Source organism: Cardiocondyla obscurior, linkage group LG05 (assembly GCF_019399895.1).
Source record: "Cardiocondyla obscurior isolate alpha-2009 linkage group LG05, Cobs3.1, whole genome shotgun sequence".
NCBI lineage: Eukaryota > Metazoa > Arthropoda > Insecta > Hymenoptera > Formicidae > Cardiocondyla > Cardiocondyla obscurior.
Window position 1 is genome coordinate 1,661,647 of NC_091868.1, and position 25,014 is coordinate 1,686,660.

The 25,014-nt window shown below is 37.5% G+C and overlaps 3 protein-coding genes across 8 annotated transcripts in view; all 3 read right to left on the reverse strand.

Moving 5' to 3' along the window:
• LOC139102996 (multiple coagulation factor deficiency protein 2 homolog) overlaps positions 1-3,143 on the reverse strand; it is a 43,876-nt gene extending 40,733 nt beyond the window's left edge. The window contains exons 1-3 of the mRNA XM_070657286.1: positions 3,036-3,143; positions 2,397-2,692; positions 1,481-1,528 (exon numbers count right to left, since the gene is read on the reverse strand). The gene's annotated coding sequence lies outside the window, so the exon portion shown is untranslated. The remainder of the gene's footprint in view (positions 1-1,480; positions 1,529-2,396; positions 2,693-3,035) is intronic.
• Positions 3,144-3,815: 672 nt separating this feature from the next.
• Brms1 (breast cancer metastasis-suppressor 1-like protein) lies at positions 3,816-6,426 on the reverse strand. Of its 2 annotated transcripts, XM_070657284.1 has the most exons (4): positions 5,942-6,426; positions 5,314-5,536; positions 4,796-5,244; positions 3,816-4,222 (listed from the first exon to the last, which is right to left on the reverse strand). In XM_070657284.1, exons 2-4 carry the CDS (start codon positions 5,529-5,531, stop codon positions 4,218-4,220), a joined length of 672 nt encoding a protein of 223 aa, XP_070513385.1. In that variant the 5' UTR covers positions 5,532-5,536; positions 5,942-6,426; the 3' UTR covers positions 3,816-4,217. The 2 variants fall into 2 exon arrangements, with proteins under 2 accessions (XP_070513385.1, XP_070513384.1); XM_070657283.1 differs by having other exon boundaries at positions 3,871-5,244.
• Positions 6,427-6,548: 122 nt separating this feature from the next.
• The window catches only part of LOC139102991 (neuroglobin), a 125,384-nt gene continuing 106,918 nt past the window's right edge, over positions 6,549-25,014 (reverse strand). For all 5 annotated transcript variants that reach the window (XM_070657277.1, XM_070657278.1, XM_070657279.1 and 2 more), the window contains 2 exons: positions 12,848-13,079; positions 6,549-9,724 (listed from right to left, as the gene is read on the reverse strand). In XM_070657277.1, coding sequence (XP_070513378.1) covers positions 9,569-9,724; positions 12,848-13,079 — 388 coding nt within the window. In that variant the 3' untranslated portion in view covers positions 6,549-9,568. The remainder of the gene's footprint in view (positions 9,725-12,847; positions 13,080-25,014) is intronic.

The window sequence follows — 25,014 nt, forward strand, 5'->3', positions numbered from 1 at the left end:
GTATTATATGTCCTGCAAGGCCGACGGATGCGCGCAGGCCCACGATCGCGAGGCTCGCGAAATTTTAATGGGAAAGATGGTGGCCGCACTCTATCTCATTCCATATCCAGGGTTAAATATGTAATTATCGCTAACAGATCGTATCGTGTAACAATGTTGTTCTCGTAATAGTGAAACCGACTGCGTCAACAGGCGAATGATTCCAGGCCGGGCGACCCCGCGGCCGATGTCGCCAGAGTACGGCGCGATACGGTCGGACGATTATGCGTTATTAACGAGGTAATTTGCGAATATCACGCAGTGAAAATCGTCGATGAGACGGTTGGGCCGAGCGTGCATTATTCACTCTGTTGCCGCAAGCCGGTTAATTATTGCGATCGTTCGTCGTCCGGATGCTTTCCCGCGTAAAAGCAGAATCGGAGCTTTCGTCGCTTTAACCGTTTGCACACCGGGGGGCTTTCACGTCGACGAGAATCCCCATCGATTTCATTACGAGTGTTATTATTGTATACGTTTTGCAAGTGCGCGGGGCTTTGCACAATTTTCTTATAAAGGAGGAGAGGAAAAAAGCATTGTCGGCGAGGCTATTGTTCCGTTAATGCATTCGATCCTGAGAAACGACGCCGCATACGCGCGCATACTTTTTGCTTGCTGAACTCTTTCGTGACAAACGCAAACGCCCATTCGTTCTAGTACCTATCGCAAATTGTGTAATCCGCGAGGACGTCGGAGAAGGATTTTGCAAACGGTTAATTAACGCGCGACCCGTGACTTTTCCCTGGCGCCTTTCACTGATAAATATTCGGAGTCTGTCCAGTCAACAATCGTCTATATTGGTGTCATTTTTCGATAACTGTCTAATCAATATATCGACTCGAGGATGAAGCTGCAGACGACTGCGCATTGTTTTCGTGTAGTTTCGCTGCGAACCTTATTATTACCGCTCGCGGCATTCCACGAGAAATGTTCCTAAAAAAAAAGTTTGTAACATATCGTACACTCGTACACGCACGCATACATACACGCGCGCACGCATATACACGTCCAGGATACACGATAAGCGTGCGTGGACGCGCACATGGTCCGCGCGTCCTACACACGGAATTACACGCGTCGCGTTATGTCGAGAGGACAAGATTAAAAATTAAGTGGAAATGCATACCGGACGAGCGTAACATAGTTTTAAGCAAGGGTCACGTATTGTACGTATGTGTTGTACATAGCCTAAATAAAAATTACATTTAAAATTATCCTTCTTTCTCCCCTCCCGTTTAAGATTTTCTTTCCCTCCCGAATTTCTAAACAGCGCCAGCTTACGACTGTGCCGATGTCGTAATTCGACGAGTTAATATTTTTTATGTGGTTTAATTTAGAGTTATTATTTTGTAATAATATTGTATTATTTTTTATATTATTTTATATGATTTTAATATTAACCCTGACATGATAACGGTTCTATAAAAAAGTATTTGTCACTCACCGATTCGATGCGCAGCGGTGGAGTTACAGCAACGGAACTGCGAAGATTCTGTAACATACAAATAAAACATTAATTGCAGAGATGTTCAGATTAATATCTATATTATTTTTAAAAAAAAATTGTACGAGGCTTAAATTATTTTTTTTTTTTTTTTTTTTTTTTTTGAAGAAAAAAATTAAATTATTTATTATTCAAACAAAATTTCTAATAAAGTAAAATTTTCTAAAATTGTGTAAATGTCAAATTATTTTCTGTATTAATTTTTAAACTTTTTATTTAAATTATTATCAAAGAGATAAAACTACCCGAGTGGAAATTGATTCCCACCGTTACCTAATAATTAGTTATTACAGCCAATTCGTAATTTATCTCGTGGCTGTCTAACAAAACTGTCTAGCAATGAGTCAGAAATGTAACACTCATCAAAACGAGCGAGAAAAGCTAGACATCTAAACTTTTTTTCGCCGCGTACTAGAGTCTACTGCGCGTCTTGACCTATTCAACGCGTGTTCGACTGTCGAAACTGCTGATCTCTGGGCCGCAGATCGCCGCGGTAGTGTAAGTACGTGCGTGTGCCAACATCTGGCCGGCAACCTTCGCGTTCCAAGAAGACTTCCAAATTCGCAAGGTGGAGGACGCGCGGTGGCGGGCGGCAAGAACCGGTTTGCCCGGCGAATTCGGCAGTCGAGCAAGCGTAGCGTAAGATCAACACACAACAGTAAACAAGTACGCGGCGAAAAACGTTTAGATATTTTTTTAGATACATGGTCCACGCTGGACAGTTAAGAAATACATTTAATCTGCGCGATTTAATCTCTGGCTGTAAAGTCAGATTAGCTGAATACATTTCCACTCGTGTATCAGGATAAATAGCGAAGAATCTCAACTTCGACAAAAATAAAAAAATGATGCTTACCGAAACGTTGCTCCACCGAAGCATGATGCCTGTCTCCGAGGCCTCCTCCTCCTCTCAGGGTGTTGAGAACGTGGGGCTGAACCATCCTTCCACACATGAGGCACACACTGAACACTCGCGATAAACCGCGATCGGGATGAATTTACTCATAAAAGTTAATTAACAAACTTATAAATTGAAACCGTTTCGCGCGATATTACTAGACGGTACTCGCGAGAACGCGACCGACGAGCTGGCTGCAGTTTGTGTAATTATTAATGGCGGCGACGAAAGTGTATTTGCCTTCAAATCTCCACCTGAAACAGAAAACAAATTTTAGTTAGAAACTATTCTACGATACTAGACCCACCCGCTGCGACAAAAAGTCAAGAAAAAAAAAAGAATCATATTTTTATACTTTAATATTACATACAAATGATTGATTTAATCGACGAATACCGCAACGAATCCTCTAGCTACAAATTCTTTGCTTGTAGTTCTCGTAATCGAGTAAATCTTTCGCAAGTTATGCTTCCCGTAATCAACTTTATAGAAATAATATTTAATTGATCGATCGCGTAATAATTTACCATTACGCGAGGTGTTCGCGACTCGCAACAGTCGCCGGTTATCGTGCGACCTTGAGTTCCCAAATAATACCTGCGCTCGGTGAAGAATTCCAAGCCCGGTGCGAAGAACGATATCTGCAACGTTCCGAGACATCGTCGTCCGCCGCCATGATTTCTTCCCCGATAGCGTACGTATGAAGTTGCTGCGGAAGGTGTTCAAGCGCCGACCGCAGCGCCGGCGACGCTCGGGTGCACGAAATACAAATCGAACGAACGCACGCACCGCCGGCGATTTCTAATCGCGTGACGTCACAGGGAGAATCTTGGAGATCACGCTACGCCAAAAGATTCCTACTGGACTCCAACTGGAATCCTACCGGGCTCCTACTGGAACAGTACGGATGGAATGCGGGTTATGAGAAAACACGGCCGACTCTCGGTCTTGTCCATGCCAAATAAGATACGTACATGTGTCCAGGAGCGTCGGGGAGGTTGAAAGGACGGAGGGAAAATGTAGCGTGGCGCAGACTCCGGAGTGGTAGATGTTCGAGGAATGCAAGGTACATTGAATAGCGGATATGGTGGTAGCCACGGCGACGGCGTCCAACGTACGTAATTTTGCCGTGGTGTGCGTCGAATCTCACACGAAGCGCGCGCGTAGATATGTTGCGGAGCACGGGTCAGAGAGGACTAAGGGGGAACGCGGCCTCTCCCCACTCTACACTTCCCCGCGCTCGGCGGCCGAGAGTGGGGATGAAGACGGAGAGTCACGTACGCTGAATATCGTCGTCGCATCTAATGCCGTATCCGCTTTTTAATGTACGCACCTCACTCGCTTGCTCGATCGCCCGCATTAATATATTTTTACCGATACCTGTAACAACGCATTATTTATTTAAAGTGTTCTAACATTAAACATATTGAAATTATTATGAAAAAGTTAGAATGCGCTTTATTCATTATACAAAGTTTTCTCGTTTACGAATTTCTTTTTCTTTCTCAGATAATGTACCACGCTGCTCATTATTTATGTCGCATACAAATTTTATGAACTAAACGAAGTACACGCATTAAAATGTCTTTAAATGAGATTCTAATATTTTTATATTAATACAATATTAATACTTTAGAAGACATGGAGTCTCGTGGCAATTCACAAGCAGCGAAGCTAATGTTGAACAGCGGGAAGACGTCCTATCCTCTATCTCGTCTACAACGATCAGTTTTTGACACCGCATGCCAAGATTGCCCAGTTCAAGCACTATAGACTTCTTTAGACTAGATCATAATAACATACACAAGAAATAAATCATGAATTATCGAAATAATAAAATAAAAAAAAAAAAATACAAGCGTGATAATAGGTTTGTACACGGATAAAGGAAAAGAAAGAAGAAGAAAATGTCATACACCGAATATAAAAGTCAATTATTTCTGACAGTATGGATTAATTAAATCTTTCGATTAACGATGTAAATTTTCTTCTTTACTAAAATTAATATATACAATAAATCTGATTTTGGTTTTTAAGTTCCCTTGTCAATGACACAATTGTACATCATTTTCCTGCACTAGTGTACCGCAAAAAGTACATCTCTCAGCAAACGTGATATTTCAATTCGGTAATTATTTAGATTAGAAAATAATTACCGCTATTTTTATCAAGGCACACTGTACAGATATTAAATGCTGAATGGATGATAGTTAACTTGTACAATTTAGATCATTTCCCCATTGGACGTAATTTTTTGTTCATATCAAAGATGAACATGTAATATAAAAAAGCTTTTTCTTCAACGACTCTTTAACGTACTCGAAATATAATTTACATTATTTCCGCTTTACGACTACCTAGACTTTTTTTTATTAACGCCCAATCTTCCAGGATGTCAGCGTCGTTGAGCATGTAAACGATGTAGGGACCTGCAACGGAAACAGCTCGTCTTCTCTCCGAATGGTTTCTACGTCTTCTTCCAGTCGTGTTGAGCCACAAATCCGCATGTATATCCACATTATTTCTATCTTCCTCCAAGCGGCGTATCTTATCCTGTAAATCGTTATGAATACAATCCCAAACTAAGCCTTTTTCGCTTTCGAAATTTTGAAATGCAGCGAGTTCCTCTGCTAGAAATTTATTCTGGATATTTTGTAGTCTGTATTGCTTCAATATCCCAGCTACTTCGGTTTTCGTTTTCATATTTTCTTTTAATCGTTCTAGGGGTATCAGATACTCTTCGGATTTTCCAACGCGAACTTCTCCGAGCTTCGTGTCCACTTGAGTAATTCTTTCTCGATATAATCTGAAAATAAATGACAATTAGTAACATATCAACGATCAATGATCTTTCAACAAGTACTGTGTTACTTACTGCTCTTTGAGTAAAGTAAATTGCCTTTCCAAATCAAGTAAATTTTCCATACACTCGGTGCGCCTCCTTTCGCACTCGTCCTCGTCCATCTCGGACGAGTCATCGCTGTCCGAGTGTTCGGCACTGCTGTCACACGATGCCGAGCTCTGGTTACTATCGTTGCTGTCATGAGACATCTCCTCCCCCTCGTTCTCAGATTCATCCTTAACGCTTGGCATTTATTCTATGAGAAAAGAGTTTGCCGTTAGTACATATATACATTTTACGTGACAGAAACAAATATTCTAAAGAAATGCTATGGGCAGGAGAAGAAAAAGATACAGAGTACCTACAACATAACCTATGCATAAACAATTTAATCGGAGCGCACGGAGCATTCCAATTTGAGAAATAATTTCGTGTGCAGTTGTAAGCGGCCTTCGTGGAAGTTAGTATATCGCGTGTTTCATTTAAACGTACAAGCAGAATAATTCGAGCGCACAGTCGAGCGAGAGGTTAGATGTCATTTTAAGACACGGTCGAATAGAGATGCTCTAGGTTCCCGAAGAATTTACTGGCGCATATCACGAAGATCTAAAAGCTAAATCAAACGAGGTAGTGAAATTCTCACGACGCCACTTGTACTTACTATGTGATGACTTTAAATCCGTTGCTCCTTTTTGATTGTGTCAACGACGGACGCTTGACAACTGTTGACAAGTAGCTGACGGCGCGAAAGCGGTCGTACCAACTACGCGACGAAAAAGACATTAATTTAGTGAAAATATTAATGTTAACAATCGTCCCATTAAAATTCCGTACGTTCATTGCATTCTAAATAAATCAAATATGTATATAATTAATTGTTTAAAAAATATTTGAAATATCCATTCAAGTCACATGGAGGTTAGTTACAGAAAAGTTTTATTTAGTAACGACAGATGACGCTAAGTGTACGAAATTTAGTCAAGCTAATTTTTTTTTAATAGTTCTTGGCAATTATCTTATAATACATTAATAAAAATTAATACAATTTATCGACAATTTAAATATTTAAAATTTTAAACGTATTTCCTTGATAAGTGTCAGTATATAACTTTTCTGTTTTGTAACTTATTGTGAGATTAAATTAGATTAGGTTTTACAGAAAATTAACAAAATATATATAAGATTAAAACTTAAGTGCAATTCGAGATTATTTTGCTTGCTCAAGAAATCGGGAGAAAACGGATTGACTGTGAAGGTCCACGGGAGAATGTATATATATATATTATATATTTTGATATATAATACTCCATCGGATACAATAATACATCTGGATTTGTATGGAACAAACAGTTAGACAATGCAACATTCGTATAACTGCAAGGTATACTAGCAATTTTTTTTTTTTTTTTTTTATCTCATATATATTTATATAATAATATATATTTTTCTCTCATGTGTGCTTCCTGCGCGTTTCATGAAGACTTTCGGTTAGATAGGTCTTTCGATTTTTGCAAGAAAAGAAGGTACACACACATGACACAAAAGTGACACACACGTCGTTATTGATCAGACACGAAATTAGAAGGTGGAAGGTGGGAGAGGAGTTTCTCTTTTACAGAGAGACCGATCTTAAGAGGATTACTAAACATAACTTCGGTCAACTATATACCACCTCGCTTCTGAGAGGATAGGCCGAAATAAAATTATAATAAAAATCTTATTGCGATACCATTACAAACGGAACAAGGTTCGATCAACCGCTAATGTCGCGCACAATATCGGTTTAAGGGTCTATTACCGTCGCAAGAACTCTCATCAACTTAGCCAATGCGCTATAAAACCAGCTTAATGCGTATAGACGGCGATTTTTTTCGTTAAGCGTAACCACCCCACGTAATGAATCCACGAATTTATGGTATTAGACGTGAAAAGAAAAGATGCCGTCGTTCATTCCTCTTTCTTTTTTTTACGCGCTTTCCCTGCCAAAGCCGAAGGCTTTTTACGGATAACGATTATTCATTCTCGTAATAACATTAAGCTGCTTTTACTCGACGGGATGTAAAATAGCCTGCTTTTGAGAGATCGTAAATCGCATAACATTCAATGAACCATTACAAGATTTGCGTCATTGCGCGTGCCGCAAATTGCCATTCCCTTAATTAACGAATCGCTTAAAAATCCGAACGATTTAACCCTAATCGACGTTTGTGAAAAAGGTACCACGGCACGCGGTAAATCGATGATCTCGACGAGAAGGGTTTCTTCTCTTTTACTTAAATCGGGCTTAATTTTTAATTTGGTAACCCATAAGCGCTGTAATTCGAAGTTTATCTGATTTATCTGAAATCTATCGAGTGATCAACCAACTTTTTACAACCGATCGACGGTACCAAATTAAAAATTAATTAAACCATTACCATACCAAAAATTAAATCGTTACAAAATTACCAATTACAAATTACCAAACATTTTTATCACAACTGTTTGTCAAATTGATGAAACTCGTTTTCAGACGCCGTAAAACAAATATCCAAGGAAAATTAAATTATTACCAAATTAAAAATTAAACCATTACATATAGCGAGTCCTAATGAAATTCGCATCGCGTGTCACGCTTCTGGGATGTGTCTCCCTGTAAGTCACGTACCCTGCGGTCGCTCGCGTCGCAGCCCTTTTCTAGGGTACGTAATGATTCGCTCGAGTCCGAGTATAGAGAAAAAAAAAGAAAAAAAAGAGAAAGAGAAAGAGAGAGTAACATGGGCGCGAATCGTCCTCAGAGAGAAATATAGATAGATAAAGACGGCGAGGAAGATACAGAGACGAGGAGGCCTTCTGCCTTCTCGAGACCTCCCAGGAAATTGACAATTGTGCGAAGGGCTCGTTACCCTAAAGACCACATTTTTTTCAAGAGAGACGTGCATGCAACGCAAAATAAAAAAGAAATGTTGATTCTAACTTAACATCGCGTTGTGCTATTAATCTTAAAATATATCATTGGAATTCCCTGCGTTTTCTCCTTTAATCGAGAATAATTAGAAGCCCAATAGATGGTAACAAAAGCCCAGGTTGCACCGCGAGAGAGAAAGAAGATAATGAAATTTATTTTTGTTCTTTCACCGACGATGCATTTAAGCGATGGAGCTGCCTTTCAGGACGATACACATTACCGGCCGCCCTATCAGTCATTAACTTCGTTAACCGTAGTACCACGAATAATCAAACTAACCGTCGTGCGCAGAGGAACTTCCTGCGGGTAACGATAAACGACGATAAATAACGAAACGTGTTGCGAAAATCGATTTTCCAACGAAGACAGGATGTGTTTTTGCGATACCGCACTTGTAGTAAACGCCAGGCGCCCCGAGCTCCCACGTTTCGCGCACAAAACGGCAATTTCCATTCTGGACTTAAATTATCATTCGCCCCCACACGCGACTTTGGCGCGACATTAATATTTAGCGTGTTCGAAACACGCTACCGCAAGAAGTATTTAACAAGGAGCCTGTCTCTCTTTCTCTCTCTTTCGCGAGTACATAGGGTGAACGCTGGAAGGTTTCGTACTCTCATCTTGTGATCCAACTTAATTTTTAAAACTTGATCGATTTTACACGATGGTAGTTTATCTATGACTTATAACAAAAGCAAGACGGAACAAACTGATACTGCGAGGAAATGAGAAATCTATCAAGTGATCGATCAACTTTTTATAATTGATCGACGGTACGAAATTAAAAATTAAACTATTACAAATTTAAAAATTAAACCATTACCAATCTAAGAATTAAACTATTGTCATACCAAAAATCATACCATTACAAAATTACCAATTACAAAATTACCAAACATTTATATCACATTTGTTTGTCAAATTGATAAAAAGATGAAGCGGATAAAAAAAAAGCACCCTTCGAGCGGGTCTCGCCATTGAACGTCTCCGAGTATTAAGAACACGATTCCGAATCCTGTGAGATCTCTTCGCAAAAACTACGCTATGATGCGAAGGAGCCGCGCGACTCTTTTGACGATCGAAGGGTGAAATGACGTAAAACGCCACGCGCTCGCATTTCGCGTTTCTCAGGAATTCGCGGAGAAACGTTGCAGCGACGTGTTGACGCCGCGCGAATCAACGCAAGGACAGCAATTGTCCTCGAACGTCATTTTCTCGAGAATCGCCGGCTAGTTTTCTTCCGTTCCAGGCGTCGGGAGGACTAAGCCGACCCACGGGCAATTAACATCTCGCAGGATCGAGGGCGATCGCGTGCGTGCCGGATCCTTGGGACTAGAACGACTAGGACTTAGCCTTGTCGCTCTGTGCCTTGTCGAAGCCGTCGATCAGCGTCTCGATGATGAACTTGATCGTCAGCTTATAGATATTTTCCACGTTCTCCGAATATCGGTCCTCCAACGTGCGTTCCACGGCATCCAGAAACGGCTTTTCTATTTTCTGTGAACAAAACAACGCGTGTGAATATATTTGCGCTAGAATAAATTTAAAACAATTGTATAAATTGATCGATAAAAGCAATTAAATATATTATTTTGAATTATGTTTTGTTTTAAATTTATTAAAAAAAAAAATATAAAGCTACTATCGTTCTTGAATATGGAAAATAAAATAATATCGATACAGCAAATATTTAAGTCTCGATCTATCTCTAACAGCGTGGTCGCCAACAAAGCGAGCACCGGCGATTGACTGGACGATTGTGTTGCCATCGTCATGTTCACGGTTCACAATGGACCTCCTAGGATTGCCCGACAGGAATTATCAATCCTGTACAGTGACTAAGTCTAAGGAACTTAGATGGGAAAGGAAGACGCGAACCAGATTTGATTTCGTGCCAAGAGATTGAAACCGTAAACAAGCATTTCGCACTGTGAATAAATGCGACATTCCGTGATGTAAACCTTCGATTTCCGTTCACGCGCTTCGCAAATAACTTGACCTTATTTCTGTCTATAAAAAAATATTTAAAAAATCAGAAAGAACGTAAGGCAATTTAAGGAGAGAAATAAATAACAAAACCGTGCTATCCTCGATTGAAATTAATTCCAAAAAAAAATATCTCTTGTGCGATGTGACATTCACACATAAGAATTTAATTATGGAATAATATCGCGTGAAGAAAAAAAAAGAAAAAAAAAATTTTTGATACCTTTATCTTGTATTTTATTCCAATAAAATACGTTCTTTTCGCTATAACCACATTTTTTAAGTATTCTTACGCTTGCCTTTTCCTACGTAATGCCTTTATTCGTTTTCTTTGGCGAGAAGATAAAGCGACACGGCAAGGGCCTCCAGCACGGCTTCCTTCTCACGTGCACAAAGAAAATTCCATTTCGATCGTCGTAAGAGTAATAAAAACTCGCGTGCATATGCGAGAGAGTCCGGAAACGTTATTACTTTTACGTATTGAAATGCTTTTTTAATGATATTTTTTTTTCCCACCTTTTCTTACTTACGTGCTCTTTTCACGTGGATTATTACCTTTTATTACCAATTGTATTCCACCACATCTATCAATATATATTGTCGCTTATATTTTTAAATCCAATTGAATTTATTGTTGCGCGCGACATCATTTAAAATTTTTTATATCCTTTCGGTCGCGCAAGATTAAATTGATGATGCTTATTTATACATACGTGAAATTATCGATACATAAAAAAGACAGATTTATTGGATGAATAAAACTGACGTGTGCTTTCGTTCAAACAAATATCAGACCTATTGAGAAAATTACATTCAGTGTAACGAAATGCCAGTTGATTCAACACACACGATTATATTAATGCATTCGTATTGGGAAAATGCATTTCTCTCATTAAAATGTAATTAATTCAATGAATTCGACATTTGTTTGTACATGAGTAGCTATCAAATTTATTCAACCAAGCTGAACGATTGACTGTATAATGTTCGATTATACTCGACAAAATGTCAAAACTTCCCCTGATTTTCCACACTTTCATCGCAAAAATGTGATTTCGTGCTGTTTAATCATTCATGTTTCGCAGTACTATTTATGTTCGCGTTACAATCTACACGAAGCAGACGCCCGAAGCATTATTGCATCGATCCTTGTGCCCTGCGTCCAAAGTATTTTCAACTAATAGGATCGCAAATAAAGTTATAAAATATTTACAAGTCCTATGAGCAACGGCTATCTTTTTTTTTCTCAAGTACTTTGCGAGAATCAAATCAAAGTCCAGTATTATTTTTTCTATCACAAAGTTTTTCGTATTACAAAAATATTTATATCAAAAGAAGCTTACGTTACGTATTTTTAACGACGACAAAATTATGACTTTGCCAAATATTAAATGTTATTAAATCAGATTTTGACGTTTTATCTTTCGCAATGATATTTCATTACATGTTCTCAAATTGTAAAAATAATTAAAGAAAAAAAAATTGCCTTATTAGATATCATACAGGATCACAACGTAGAAAACAAATAACGGACACCAGCTGCGTAGCGGATTATAAAGAACCATAAGCGAGCAAAACACGGACGTGTTATATCATGTGAAATAAAGTCTCAACATTTATTATGCAATGTCACTGGCTGCGAATTTTTCTTCGTTGCGAAAAGTTGGCATAAATTTCGAGGAATTAAAAAAAAAAAAAAAAAAGAATCTAATAAAAAATCTATAACACCTAAACGAGCGAAGAAATCAAACGTGCAGCGCGGTGCAAAAGTTAAAACGTGCTCGTAGATTATGAGAAAACGTAACGAAAGTTTATTCTGTATTTACGTTTGAGCGTTCTTATACTTTAATTGTGCATAAATTGTGGATAAATCTCTTGTATGCGGGCAGAAACAGCGGTACTGAAATAGTTTACAGTTACTCCTAAAAGTTTTCACTTTAGCCTCTTTGATTTCCATGCGGCGAGAGATAAGCAAGGCACAAAGAGAAAATGTACGCCAGAAGATGGGAGACGTATCTCTGACAAGTGAGGAATTCTCGCGCGTTTCCCTCGTATATTCCCGAGGTAAACTACCGATACTCTAACGTCGGTAGTTTAAAGCAAACCGTCTAGAACTGTCAAACAAATCCGACCATCTTGTTTACGGAAAAGCATACATTTTTGAAAAGCGTTCTAAATATTCTAATTTTATTCCTGCGTTATTATCGAATAAACACTTAATCTAACTGCTGTAAATACACGATTTATCTTTAATTAATATTTTTTCGTTCAATCGTTAGGAATAACTTTTTTATTTTTAATTTCATACACGAACATTTTGCGTGTACTCTCTGCGCGCGTGTAATAAAAGATACAAAAATGAATCATTATCTTTATCGTATACCTGGGCTAATGTTTCTTAATCTACCGAAATCCTATTAGGGGAGTTCGTATAATAAAGCTAATCTTGTACTCCGTACATTGTCCTATTTTCTTCCCCTCTTATAATACAATTGCTTTATTTTCTTCTCTAGTTAATAGTTCGATAACTGGGACACGCCTGTTCATCGCATGCTTCACCATGTCATATGTCGCGTATAAATATAGCAAGGAACGTGCGTGGGCGATTTGCGTTTCCATTGATGAAGGACTTACCCAGAAATATTGCCGGTTGAAGCCGGGGATCTTCGTGTGAGAGGCCCCAACCTCGTGGAGATACGTCAGGAATGCATCCATGTCGTCCAGGCTCTTGATACCTTCGTCGAGAGTGGACATGACCGTTTTCGCGTGCTCGGCCAGTTCCATACTCGAACTCTGCTGCTCTTTCGTCTTTAATTCCCGAAATTTCGTGAACATATTTAGCAATTCCGCATTCTCTTCGAATAACCTGAAATCACGTAATATATAATATTATTAGAAACGTTAAAATTCATTAATATATCGAAATACAAGTGTTAAAAAAAAAAAAAAAAAAAAAAGACATTACGGCATATAATTTTTATTAACTATCAATCATTTCTTCTATAAGAATCGTAAAATTTGAAACTTATTTCCTCGACGATTTTGGAAATAAATATTTCCCGATACTTTCCAAAAAAACATTGTTCGAGTTCCCCAAGAATGTTTCGCGCACTCAAAAGTTGCGTAGAAAAATTTATTCCCTTCGAAGACGTTTTCACGATACCTTCCCTCGCGACGTATTCTATTTTTCATTGCTCGAAAGATGAGCGTAGGGACAAACCGGGTGACATATCTCGAATTCTAAACTTCATGCTATCTAACGTCGGCGTATATCTACGAGGATACATCTCGAGGAAAGAATCGATTTCTAAGGAAATATATGCGTTATTTGTTTTCACTTTGCAAACTGGACTCGTCCTCAATCTATTTGATTTCTCTGGGACATTTATTTCCCTCGCTTTTGCACGCGAAATATACATATAGATAAAAATATAACAGCCAGTTTTATTAACCATTAAGGAATCTCGAAACAATCCCTTGTTCGTCAGAATGCATCAACGTACGGAGCCGTTAACAAGAGCGTGTAACGCGCGCGAGTCAATAGGAATTTATTGAAAAAATTTCGTTACAATCTTCGAGCACCCAGTTTTCTCTTTCCCTACCTCGTTCGCGGTTCTTTCGAGCTGTGCAAAAATTTGGTTAACTTTTTTCTCTTCAGGTTTTGTACTCGTTGAAGTAACGAGTTCACGTGGGTCTCGTTATACCAACTCGACAAAAATGTTTTCGTTCCGTGGATGGCAGGTTGCTCTCAGCCATTCATGAAATACCTCTTTATACAACGAGGCATTCCAATCTCGCGCTTGTCTGTTTAGGAAAAAAAAAAAGAAAAAAAAATTGTACGCGCAAGAGAAAATATAAACTATGTTATTCTATCCTTGACGGTTCCAATAGTTAATAAGTACACGTCGCAATCTTCACGCAAGTAAAGTGCCTCTACACTCACTTTTCTCGGGTATCGGCTTACAAAATATATCGCTTGTTTTTATGCAATCATATTTTTATAAACAATAAAAAAAAAAGTACATTAATAAAGTTTTCCCTCCGCGTTACATATTTATTTATACATATGTACGCAATTAAAAAAATATTAGTAGAAAAGCATATACGAAATTAATTGAGATATCCAAGAAACTCGACGTATTCTCTAGGAAAGAAAATTACGAAATCGTCGATATTCAAATTGATTCGATATCCCATCAAGATTATTCCGCGCTCGCAATTCCATTTTTATTATTTTTTTTTTTCCCTATTAGATATTACAGAAACGCGTGCTTCGCGTGCATCATTTACTCTTATTTCTTCTACGTAAAAGGAAACAATTTTCCACTGAATAATTTTCAACAACAAATTACGGCCACGAAATTTTAGAGAAATAACAACAAGCCGTACGCGCTTGCTATCGCGCTAACGTTGCGTAGCCGGCGTCGTGGCTCGCCGTGTTTATACATCGGGCATGATGCCCGAGACTGCCGGCCACGCGGCACTTGAGGTAGGTCAACTAACGCGCGAGAGACCTACTCTTACACATACGCCAGCGACCGAGGGAACGGGGCCGTACGGCCGTATGCGTGTCGCGCGCGCGTTGCGAGAGCAACGCCCGGCTCAGCTGGCCGACCACGACAAGATCTGCGACAAGCGCGGGACTTACGGCGATCTCGACGGCGTACACGGTGTCTGATCATCGCCTCGCGCGAGATATTTAATATATAATTAATATACATACTAAAGATATAAAATAAAAATTTCTAAAAAAAAATAATAAGTATTAAGAACAATTAAAATTGAGATTTACTTTTGCGGCAGAAAGTAAGCCAAGCGAGAGGACAAATTAATATCGTGGAAAAGCGGCAATAATAAATTCGATACGATATGACACGACTTTTTTCTTCTTTTCTTTTCTTTTTTTTTTTTTAGATAGAATCCGTATGAATTATCTTTCGTGAAGGAAAATAGCATTCTGCGTGGTACCTGTCCGTCATGATTTTCTGCGACATGCAAACTCGTTATACTGCCGACTACAACGCCAAGTTTTATGTATTTCAGCCTGGCAGATAAATGTCCACAAGGAAAGAGTCAGAAATGCGCAAGCGTATGAAATCGCAATAATGTTAAAAACTCCGTAAATTTAAGTATACGTAAAATATTTTTCCAAGAAAATAACGAAGGCAAATGTAAACTAGTCCAACGAGATATATTTTACTTTCTATTTAAGTACGTCCCATTTGTGCTTAATACTTAATAAATATGCAAGAAAAGCACTACAAAATATATTAAATTAATAACAAGCAATTAATAAACCTTGATTAACATTCTCTCGATTAATTTGAATTTAATTTCTTTACGTTTTAGAATAAAGAAAAATAAAAAATAAAAAAAAATGGTTATCTATCCCTGAGCCTCAGTGAAAACGTGGATAGCTCGCTCTTTAAACGAAGCAAAAATAGCAATTTCAGGTCGAAGACGAGGGTTAAAGAGCGCGTAAACGCAGATTTGCATGTAAGTCACCGCGATGCAAATGAAATCGACGTGACCGAAAGGCACTCCCGGCGGGCCCAAGTATTGACCGGGTGCGATAAAATATTTTTAAATGCAGCTCCCCCGCCGGGCAATAAACGGTACGGCAGTATCCACTCGGTAAGTTCGGCTGGTTCTTATCGTCTGGGAACGGATTGAAAAGTTTTGTATCGGAAATCCATATTCTCTCCCCGTAGGAGATACTTAAAAGCAACGAGAAACAACGATCCCTGTCGTCGATTCAGCGCGCGCGCGCGACGTCAGCTTTTCCACCGTGCTGCTCCCATAATCTGATAAAAAAAAGCAACCCTAATGATCGATACGGCAACAAGTAATTATCAGCATTGCATTGAATATTGATACCGATGCCACGCTGCGACTGTTTCCCAACAATGGCATGATGGCTTATAACTTTTGTTCAACGATGAAAAGCCGGATAAAAAACGCATACTTGAAGGAAGAAACAGGTTGCTCTTTTCATTTTGCCGCGTAACCCCGGGGATCAATTATCGCCGGGGGTCGAATATAGTAAAATTAATTTGACTTAAGTCAGTAATTAAGGAAACTTCTCCAAAGGACGTACCAAACGCGCCCGGATATTACCACGTTTGAGTAGAGCCCGATGTAATTAATGCCTTGTATTTCCATTAAGGTACCCCCGCGGCGAAATCCAGCCGCGAATGTTTGACACGTACAACCATTTTCTAATTACGCCAAGAAAAACTGGGCTTTAAAATCATTACGATAAAAAAAAAAACAATTTGCGCCAATGAACCATTTGAGAAAGAGCACAGGATTACTAAATGCGGGGACGCGCGCTGTTAGATATTAAGAAGCACGACGTTTATCGTCGCGCAAACATTCAATTAAATCGCAGCAATCGTAAATTCATATTTGTATTCGCGCGGATAAAAGCGCTTGAGTACGCGAGTTTTGTTTAGAGCACAATGTCTCGTAGAGAAATAATTTTCTTTTTTTTTTTTTTTTTCCTCGAGCGATTTCACTCATCGCAAAGCTATTAATATGCACAGCCTGCCACTTGGCCGTTGCCAGCTCGGCGGATATGATCCATTCTCTTTAAGAGTACTACGTGTTCCAGTTTCTCTGACGACCACCCCAAAAGAATCGGTGAAACGTGCCTAACCTTCTCTTTTTCCAAAGGATTCTCCACTTTGCCGCAACAGGGATGAACCCGAATATGCATTCCGCCCGACATGCATAATTCAAATCCCATCATTTATATGTTAACATTTTTACCAGCTTATAATAATATTCAAATTGCAATACATAAATCAAGCGCCAAAAGGTGCGTTTTGTTAGGGGAACGAATTTCACTTTCAAGTCCATTTTAAAAAAGAAAAAAAAGAAAATTGTTAAGCAGCGTGTTGCTTCAATATTCTATCTACATTTTCTTCTTTTTATTCTTTTTAATTATTAAGATTGGAAAAGATAAACTATTCATTGCACAGTCATAAAATTTTTTTTAGCTTTTTATATAAAAGGATTGATATTGTCTTTTGACGTATGAAAGATTTAACAGATTGTAAATATAATATGTTGTATTTGACGAAATAATTTTTTTTTCTTTTTCTTTTTCTTTTCGAATAATGAACTGTAATATCAAAGTGAATATTTGATGTAATGGATTACACTTCGCTTATACATTTATCTATTTTTTGATTAACTTGCGCTGCGTTCGGGTAAACACAATCCTTAATTTGATGGGATAATAATCATGCCCCGTGTATAAATCTTTAAGAGCGGTTTATTTCGCATTGTATTATTATTATCTTGTTGCGTGACACTTAACTACAGAAAGCAACGGCAGTATTTTTTATGCACGTTATATGTATACTAAAACATAAAACTACCTTTACTTGTAAAAGCCGTTTATTTTTACATGAGCATCAAAGTTACTTTCGAATACCTACATTCAGCGTGTGTAGCTGCTTTATTAACTCTTCAATGACTAAATAAAAGATATTTTTAGTATCCAATATCACATAATTATTTTCTATTTTGCATATAATTACTTAAAATAATTAATATTTTTGACATTTACAAAAATCCTTTACCTTTTTTTTTAGATTTAAAATTATTACACAATAAAAAAAATTTTCAACCGCTGCGATTTCAATAATAAAGAGTACCCGCATAAATGGGAACTACTGTAAACAACTGGGGATTAATTTAGAAATGTTATTATGTATTAAACGTACAATCAGCTACAACCTATATTGCTCCATTTAAATATTTCATTCAGTCTGAAACATAACGCCTATATTTTACTGACCGGGACGAGATATTGATGAATGCATTTGAAGCAAAAATTTGCCACTTAAAAAAAAAAAAAAGCGATCAACGCGTCGCGTCGATATCGCACGCTTGTAGTCATTTATTGATTTCCGAGGCTGCTGCTGGACCAAAGGCCTCTACTCTGGTTCCGCTTTCTCTCTCATTCCCATCCCTTTCTCTCTCTCTCTCTCTCTCTCTCTCTCTCTCTCTCTCTCTCTCTCTCTCTCTCTTTCTCTCTCTCTGTCGTAGCTGTTGAGGATGTCATGTATAGCTAGACCGAGCTTAATTAAGTTACCTTAAAGCTGGATGCCCGACGGGAATCGATGGACGCGTATATACGTATACATGTATACGCATAAATGTGTAGGGAAATACGACATATACCTGTTTAGCTTGGAAAAAAGTAATTTGTAATCATTTTATATAGCGACAGATAAAAACACGTCGCAATAAAACGTTAATATTACAAACACTTGATTGAGTGTTTAAAAGAAAAGTCTTCATAATTTATTTTAAAAGATCAAAAGATCAACATAGAAAACGTAAGTTCTTATATTTAATTAAATAGTTTTTTTTTAAATATTACAGCAAATTACTTGAATTCTTCACCACCCGGGTTTCTAAAATATGAAGCGTCTCCGAATATAATTTCGATAAAATTACTTTTGTACGAGCAACAAGTATCCGGCAGTATGTCGAAGAAAAAGAAAGAGTACGACAAGGGGAATCTGATTTATTAAAAAAAAAAAAAAAAAAAAAAGAAAAAGGAACCAACGATTATTTTGGAAAATGAATGAAACCTATTTATTGCGATAATATGCCAATACGATCGTCACTGTCGCTATCTTATTTTACGAGATACGCAGCCTCTATTCCGCTCATCTATACCTTAGATGCAAATTGCGCGCGAGGCACGCGCACGTTCGCATGGAATGCATATAGTAGCGTGGCAGATTCGCCAACGTTGAGGTAGAATGGAATTCCCAGATTAATCTTATCCGAGGGCAATCACTGTCACATCTCGGCTTTATTGAACACGCGAGCAATCTATATAGGCATTTCAAGATTGGAAGAAGATCCCCCCGTTCCGCGCATTAAGTCTTTATGAAGTACAAAATGTGAAAAGTAGAAATTTTCATTTTTTAAAACGTATGTTAATTCTATTAAAAAATAAAATTCTATTTCTTTAATTAATTACTTAATTTTATCTCGTAAATATTCCGCGCGTAAGCGTCGCAAATATTTACCACATTTATAATGCGTTTGTTAATAAATTTGTTAATTCAAATGTTTTTATTCGGCTTTTTATCGCGGAATAAATAACTGAGCATTCCGCGAAGTTGAAATTTACCTGAGCGATGCGGATTCACGTCAATTAACGTGTCTGATAATATTTTTGTCACTCTGCATTAAAACAATGTATCAAATGCTTTAATTATATCGATGTATTACGTCGGAGTAATCTGAAAAATTTAGTAGAAATTTGCATCGCGTTCGCTTGCATGGACGAATAATTAAATTGTCAAGTATACGATAAGGTTTTACGGCTCGTCGAAATAACCAGAAAAACGACGAGCGAACATGTGACGCTGACCGGACGATTTTTATCTTCCCGCGAAAACGTGACACGCATATCGATATATGTATATTCGGCTAAACGTTCGACGTAATTTTTTTACCCGTTAGTTTTGAAAGAAAACAGCTTAATCTTATTTTCTGCGTTTTTATTAATTTTATTCTTTTTTTCTTTCTTTCTCTATATTTTTTTTTTCTTTTTACTTTATTTTATTTTATTTTATTTCTTTTATTAAAGTAATTCTTCAGATTCTAGCAATAGTACAAAGTTCGTACCGTAAAAGCCACAAGTGTCATACGTTAGCGTAGGTGAAGTTTCCGCACGACAATAAGTCTTCATTACGGTGTAACATTCTTGCGATTTCGCCAAAGATCACTTTTGTCTCCCGAGGGTGTCTTTAGCGTCTGAAAGGGATATCCTGAAGTTCAGCCGCGGGTATCCCGCTGAATTTCGTAAGGAGATATAGCTCGTGCATTTTCCGAAGTTAGGCCGCAGTATACTTCGCCCCGCGTCAAGCGTCATTACATGATTAGTTGAGTGTTTAGGCTCTTCAAGGCCGTCATCAACGTCAGACGCAACCCTGAAAGGGTAGATGTACCCGTCGATCTTTACGCCTCCTTCACGCCCGTTTTCACTGACGTTCCTTTGCACAGCGAAAGCCTATCGATAGATCGTAAACCGGGTGTCGTCTGTGTCATCGCTCGTGCAACGAACTGAGGGATAATCTTCCTTCTAGGAACTGTTTTGATCGTAGAAAACCGTACCGCGGATTATATGCGAAAGCATAAATCTATGGCTCGTATAAATGAGATAATTTCACTCGTAATTATTTTATTATTTTATTATTTCGCTTATCGTTACGTTAATCAAGAAAATAAATTAGAATTATATTTGCAGCATTTTATAACAATTAAAATACATACTATTTTTTATTTATTATGATGGAGACTTTTGTTTTTATCGCCTTTACGTATAACAGTTAAAAAAAAAAAGAAAAAATCGGTGCATTATATTTTAGAAGAAAATGATTCGTCATCATCGACGATAAGAACGCTAAATTAGTTATCATAAATGTTGCAAATGACCTGGAATTAAGAAGCTTCTATAAATAACTGACCCAATATAATATAGATACGCTTTTCTTTCTCTGAAGTACTTAAAAACGAGATTATTTTGATGGGAAATAAATTTAGTTGCGCTGCGAAAATCCTCGCGAAGAACGCTCAGTTTGAGCCTGCGAAAATTCATTGATATGATTAGTTTGCTAAGTGCTGGCGTAAGAAATCGACAGTTCCGTCTGTTAATTTTTGCTAGAATTCGGAACAAGCCTCAAAAGTAGCCAATAGTCGGTGTTAGGAGAGTCATCTGAAATATTGTAGATTTACCCTTCGCAAAAGTGTTATTAAGACGATGGAGAAGCGCGAAAAAGCGAATTTTTTTGCCCCTCGATCGCGAGTCCAGGGAGTTAAATTTTATTCGCTGAATATATACGAAGGATTGCCTTTCGTTAACTTTTGAAGGAAGTCGGAAATGCCGATCGTATCCGCGCAGAATTGCCGGCGAACGGTTTTTAAGTCTGTAGTTCGAAAGTTTTTTCGTTTGCGTTAAGGCACTTCAAGTTCAATAAAGTCAGATTGGCGTGCTCTGAAGTAGACGGTATTATCGGAATCCTCCAAAATTTTCAAACGATTCCATTACTATTTTTAATCTTACGGTAGCAGCGATATTCGAAACGTGCAGACGTTGCAAAGAAATTTTATTAAAAAAAAAAAGAAATAATAACAAAATAAAATTAATGAAAGTTGTATTATAAAAACAAACATTTTTGCATAAATCTCTTCGTCGTTCTATTAAATTGTAAATTCTAGCGGCCGCAATGTTGCAAAAGGAGCGTATTGTATTCCTGGCTACACAGTACGCCAATACTGCAGTAATGTCGACAAAGGGAATCCTCGGGAGTCCCGATAAGCGTTATTCTATAATGGGCTATAATCGGAATTCCAGAAGGTCTCTCGGTTTTAATTGAGGCATACGGCCAGGGGGCAGCTGAAAGCGACGTTTACCTTCAACGGGCACGATCGGACATCGATCGAATAGTAATATGCCGTAAACGAGATTACGTCCTGCTCGAGGACGCCGTGCGTGGACCCTTGTCAGATTAAAGTTCTTCAAATCAAAGCTCCGTACGAACCCGATCGTGCCCGTTTCCATCAACGATATTGGATTGACAGCGAGCAAGCTGAACAATCGGTGAGCATAGCCCAGGCTGTCCGCTCTTATCTTCCCCTCGTTTTCTCTTTTTTTTTTTTTTTTTTTTTCCATCAGGTGAATTGACACTTGACCCCATCCTGAATTTTTCTCTCCATTGCGTGTATTCGTTCGATCTTCATCACAGTAACGGATATCATGGGAAAACGGAGTATTATAAATTATAATGGCGACATTAAGTAATGAAATCAACCATTATTCTCGTTTGATACTAAGTGGTTTATATTACGTTTATTATTCATTTTTAATAATCTTATTGCAAAAGATATTTAGGATATCTGGCAGGAAATAAAAAAATGCAACTAAGAAGTTGGAGTGCATGATCCGCCATGCATTAAAAACGTTATATCGTTATAATTAAAATAGACGTAAAAAAAAAATTTTTTTAGGCGTCAAAATTTTTGCAATAACTGTTATTATAACTTGTAAGCTAGAACTCACACTTGACCCATCCGTCGCTTTGTTTAACTGACACACACACCTACTTACAGAATGTCGATATCGCGACACATACTTTGAACGACAACTTTTGTTATCCGACAAGCTCTAGAAAATCGCGATACAAAAGGAGGTCTGCTATACAACGGGGAATGTTTGTGACAGCGGTATGATCTAGGATAGTATCAGTTAATAGCATAGAATCAAGGAAAATCAAAAAGGGGAGAGTAAGAAAAAAAAGAAAAGAAAAACAACGTATGTTTCATTTATAAAATGTTCAATTTGAATTAATTCAATAAAATAGAAACCAAAAGATATACAGCTCGGCAGCCGACTCTTAGTTAAAATAAATGTCTACCACACTTGATTTATTAAACAAACAAAATTTGCACTCAAACATAATTTTCGTCATGCTACTTCTTGCATTTAACCCTCGCAACTCATACTAATTAATTTCCCGACAAACACATAAAGATAAAGCAGATAAAGATAAATTTATAGATATTTCCTCTTTATCGTCATTATTTATTTCATGAAAAAAGAAAATTTGCACTAAGAATTGACGTTGAAAGCGTGAAATGTTATTTAAACGATTAAAGTCGATGCTAGCTTTGATTTTTCTACACAACGAGATTAATTAAATATCCTGAATTAATTTTATTAAGCGATTTGATCGTTTTAAATCTATTTCAGTTTATCAGCGATTGCTCGAGCTCGTCCCAGATTAAATAAAAAAAAAATTAATTTAACTTTATTCGCATTTTATCTATTGCTATTTATACAATTTGTGCTGCGCTAAAAACTCTGTTGGACTATTTTATAAAACAATTTCTTTTAATCGTAGAATCGACGAGGAAATATAAACGTAGGTAACTCACGAACCTGATAAAATATTTACAGACGCTACGGCAATTTCCTATTCTATATAAATGCACAGAACGCGTTTCTCGTCTGGCTTTGCTGCGATAGAAAATTGCTCATAAATTAACTATGAAGTGCTTTTTGCGAAAAGTTTTCTAAATATCAAACATGATATTATATACATGCGCCTGCACTGAATTATTGAACGTGACGTTTACCAGTTCAAAGTTTTCTTTCGAACCTAATTGAATAATAAGCTGTAGCAATTGTTTTTTTTTTCTCTTTTTGTCTTTTTATATTATTATTGAAATGAAACGAGCAAACAACAGGTAACTAAAGCAAAATGAACGCATTAAAGTTCGGTATATTCCGTACTTGAGTTTCCATTTGAAACGATAAATGATCCGTTAAAAGTCAGGACGATATATCGGAACGATTCGACGTTCTATATTACGTTCATATTTCAATGAATTACGGATAAACAACCGGTTATTCGTATTTTCTTTCTATACTTGTCGGTTTTGATAGAGACCATTCTTCCATCTTCCTTTCTTTGTCTTGCCATTTCCGTTATCCTTCGGGAAACAAGGGATTTCCTGGTATCGGCGCACTCCTGAGCATCCACGTAACTCTGATACATAGTACATACAAGGGGGCAAATCTCACGAAGAGTTGCTATAAAATTTATTCCATCAAATAGAATAACCTTATTTTGTTCGCGAAGCTCATATCTATTTTTTTTTTCTTTTTTTTGGGAGGAATTTTGTTTTAATTATTTATTCTATTATCCGTGTATTCTTTAAAATATTATCACGAAAATGATTACTTCCAGCCAAATATGCAATATTAAAAACATGAAGATCCAATCGACGTTCTTATTAAGTTTTTAACGGAACGGCTATTAATAGAAATCCATTTCTTATTGAAGGTTGAATAGAAGTGTACAAATTTCAGAATGACATAGTTGCAATGTTTTCTTTCAACAAATGCGATTAATGTCTCTTTATCGACTAACGACCCATTTCTTTTCTTTTTGTTTTCCGTGTCTTCGCGTTTCGCCCGTGAAAACAGAAGATTCGCGGAAAAACATTTTGTCTGACAGATTCCGCGGCAATCGCACTCGCTATAAAACACCAGGACACTTTTATTATTATTGACCAATGAGAAGAGAAAGACTGTCACACAAAGGCGCACCGAGTGCGTCTGACAGGCGATGAGTGAGAAACAATAGAACGGGATCAATGTTCCGGTTGCTTAAAATAGGAATAATGCGAAAAAAAAAACGTTCAAGGCTGCCTAGGACAGTGTGACGTCCCACCAATGGGGTAGAAAAATTATTGCGATTTCGAATATAATTATAAGAATGCTTTCTCAATGCAATTTTTCAAGTTCAAGTATTCTTATTGGTTTAATCATTTTTTTTAGAAATATTAACGTTACGTAAGATTTTTTTTTTTTTTTTAAATTAAGTCGCATTAATGCTCTTCTTCTGCGGAGAATAATAAAACGATAAACGGGAATATCAGAGCGCGATAAATCTCGTGTTGGTCTGATACCTCAACTCAATCAACTTCACGGTGTATACCCGCAAACATACCATTTCTTTCGTATTCATCGGCGGTATCTTCCGTGTCTCGTCTATTTGCTCGTGCGCAAATGACGGGATTCGCGATATTGGGGCACGCCGAGAACACGCGACGAAAGAACAGAACGTGCTCCCCGTAGATATGATATTTTAACGTGAAAACGATGACGGTGGCTTTCTCTTTTCAGGCGAGGGATAAACCAGTTGGTTGAAAGAATGAGTTATTATCTTCGAATATATGAATCCGTTTCAATTCTGTAATTA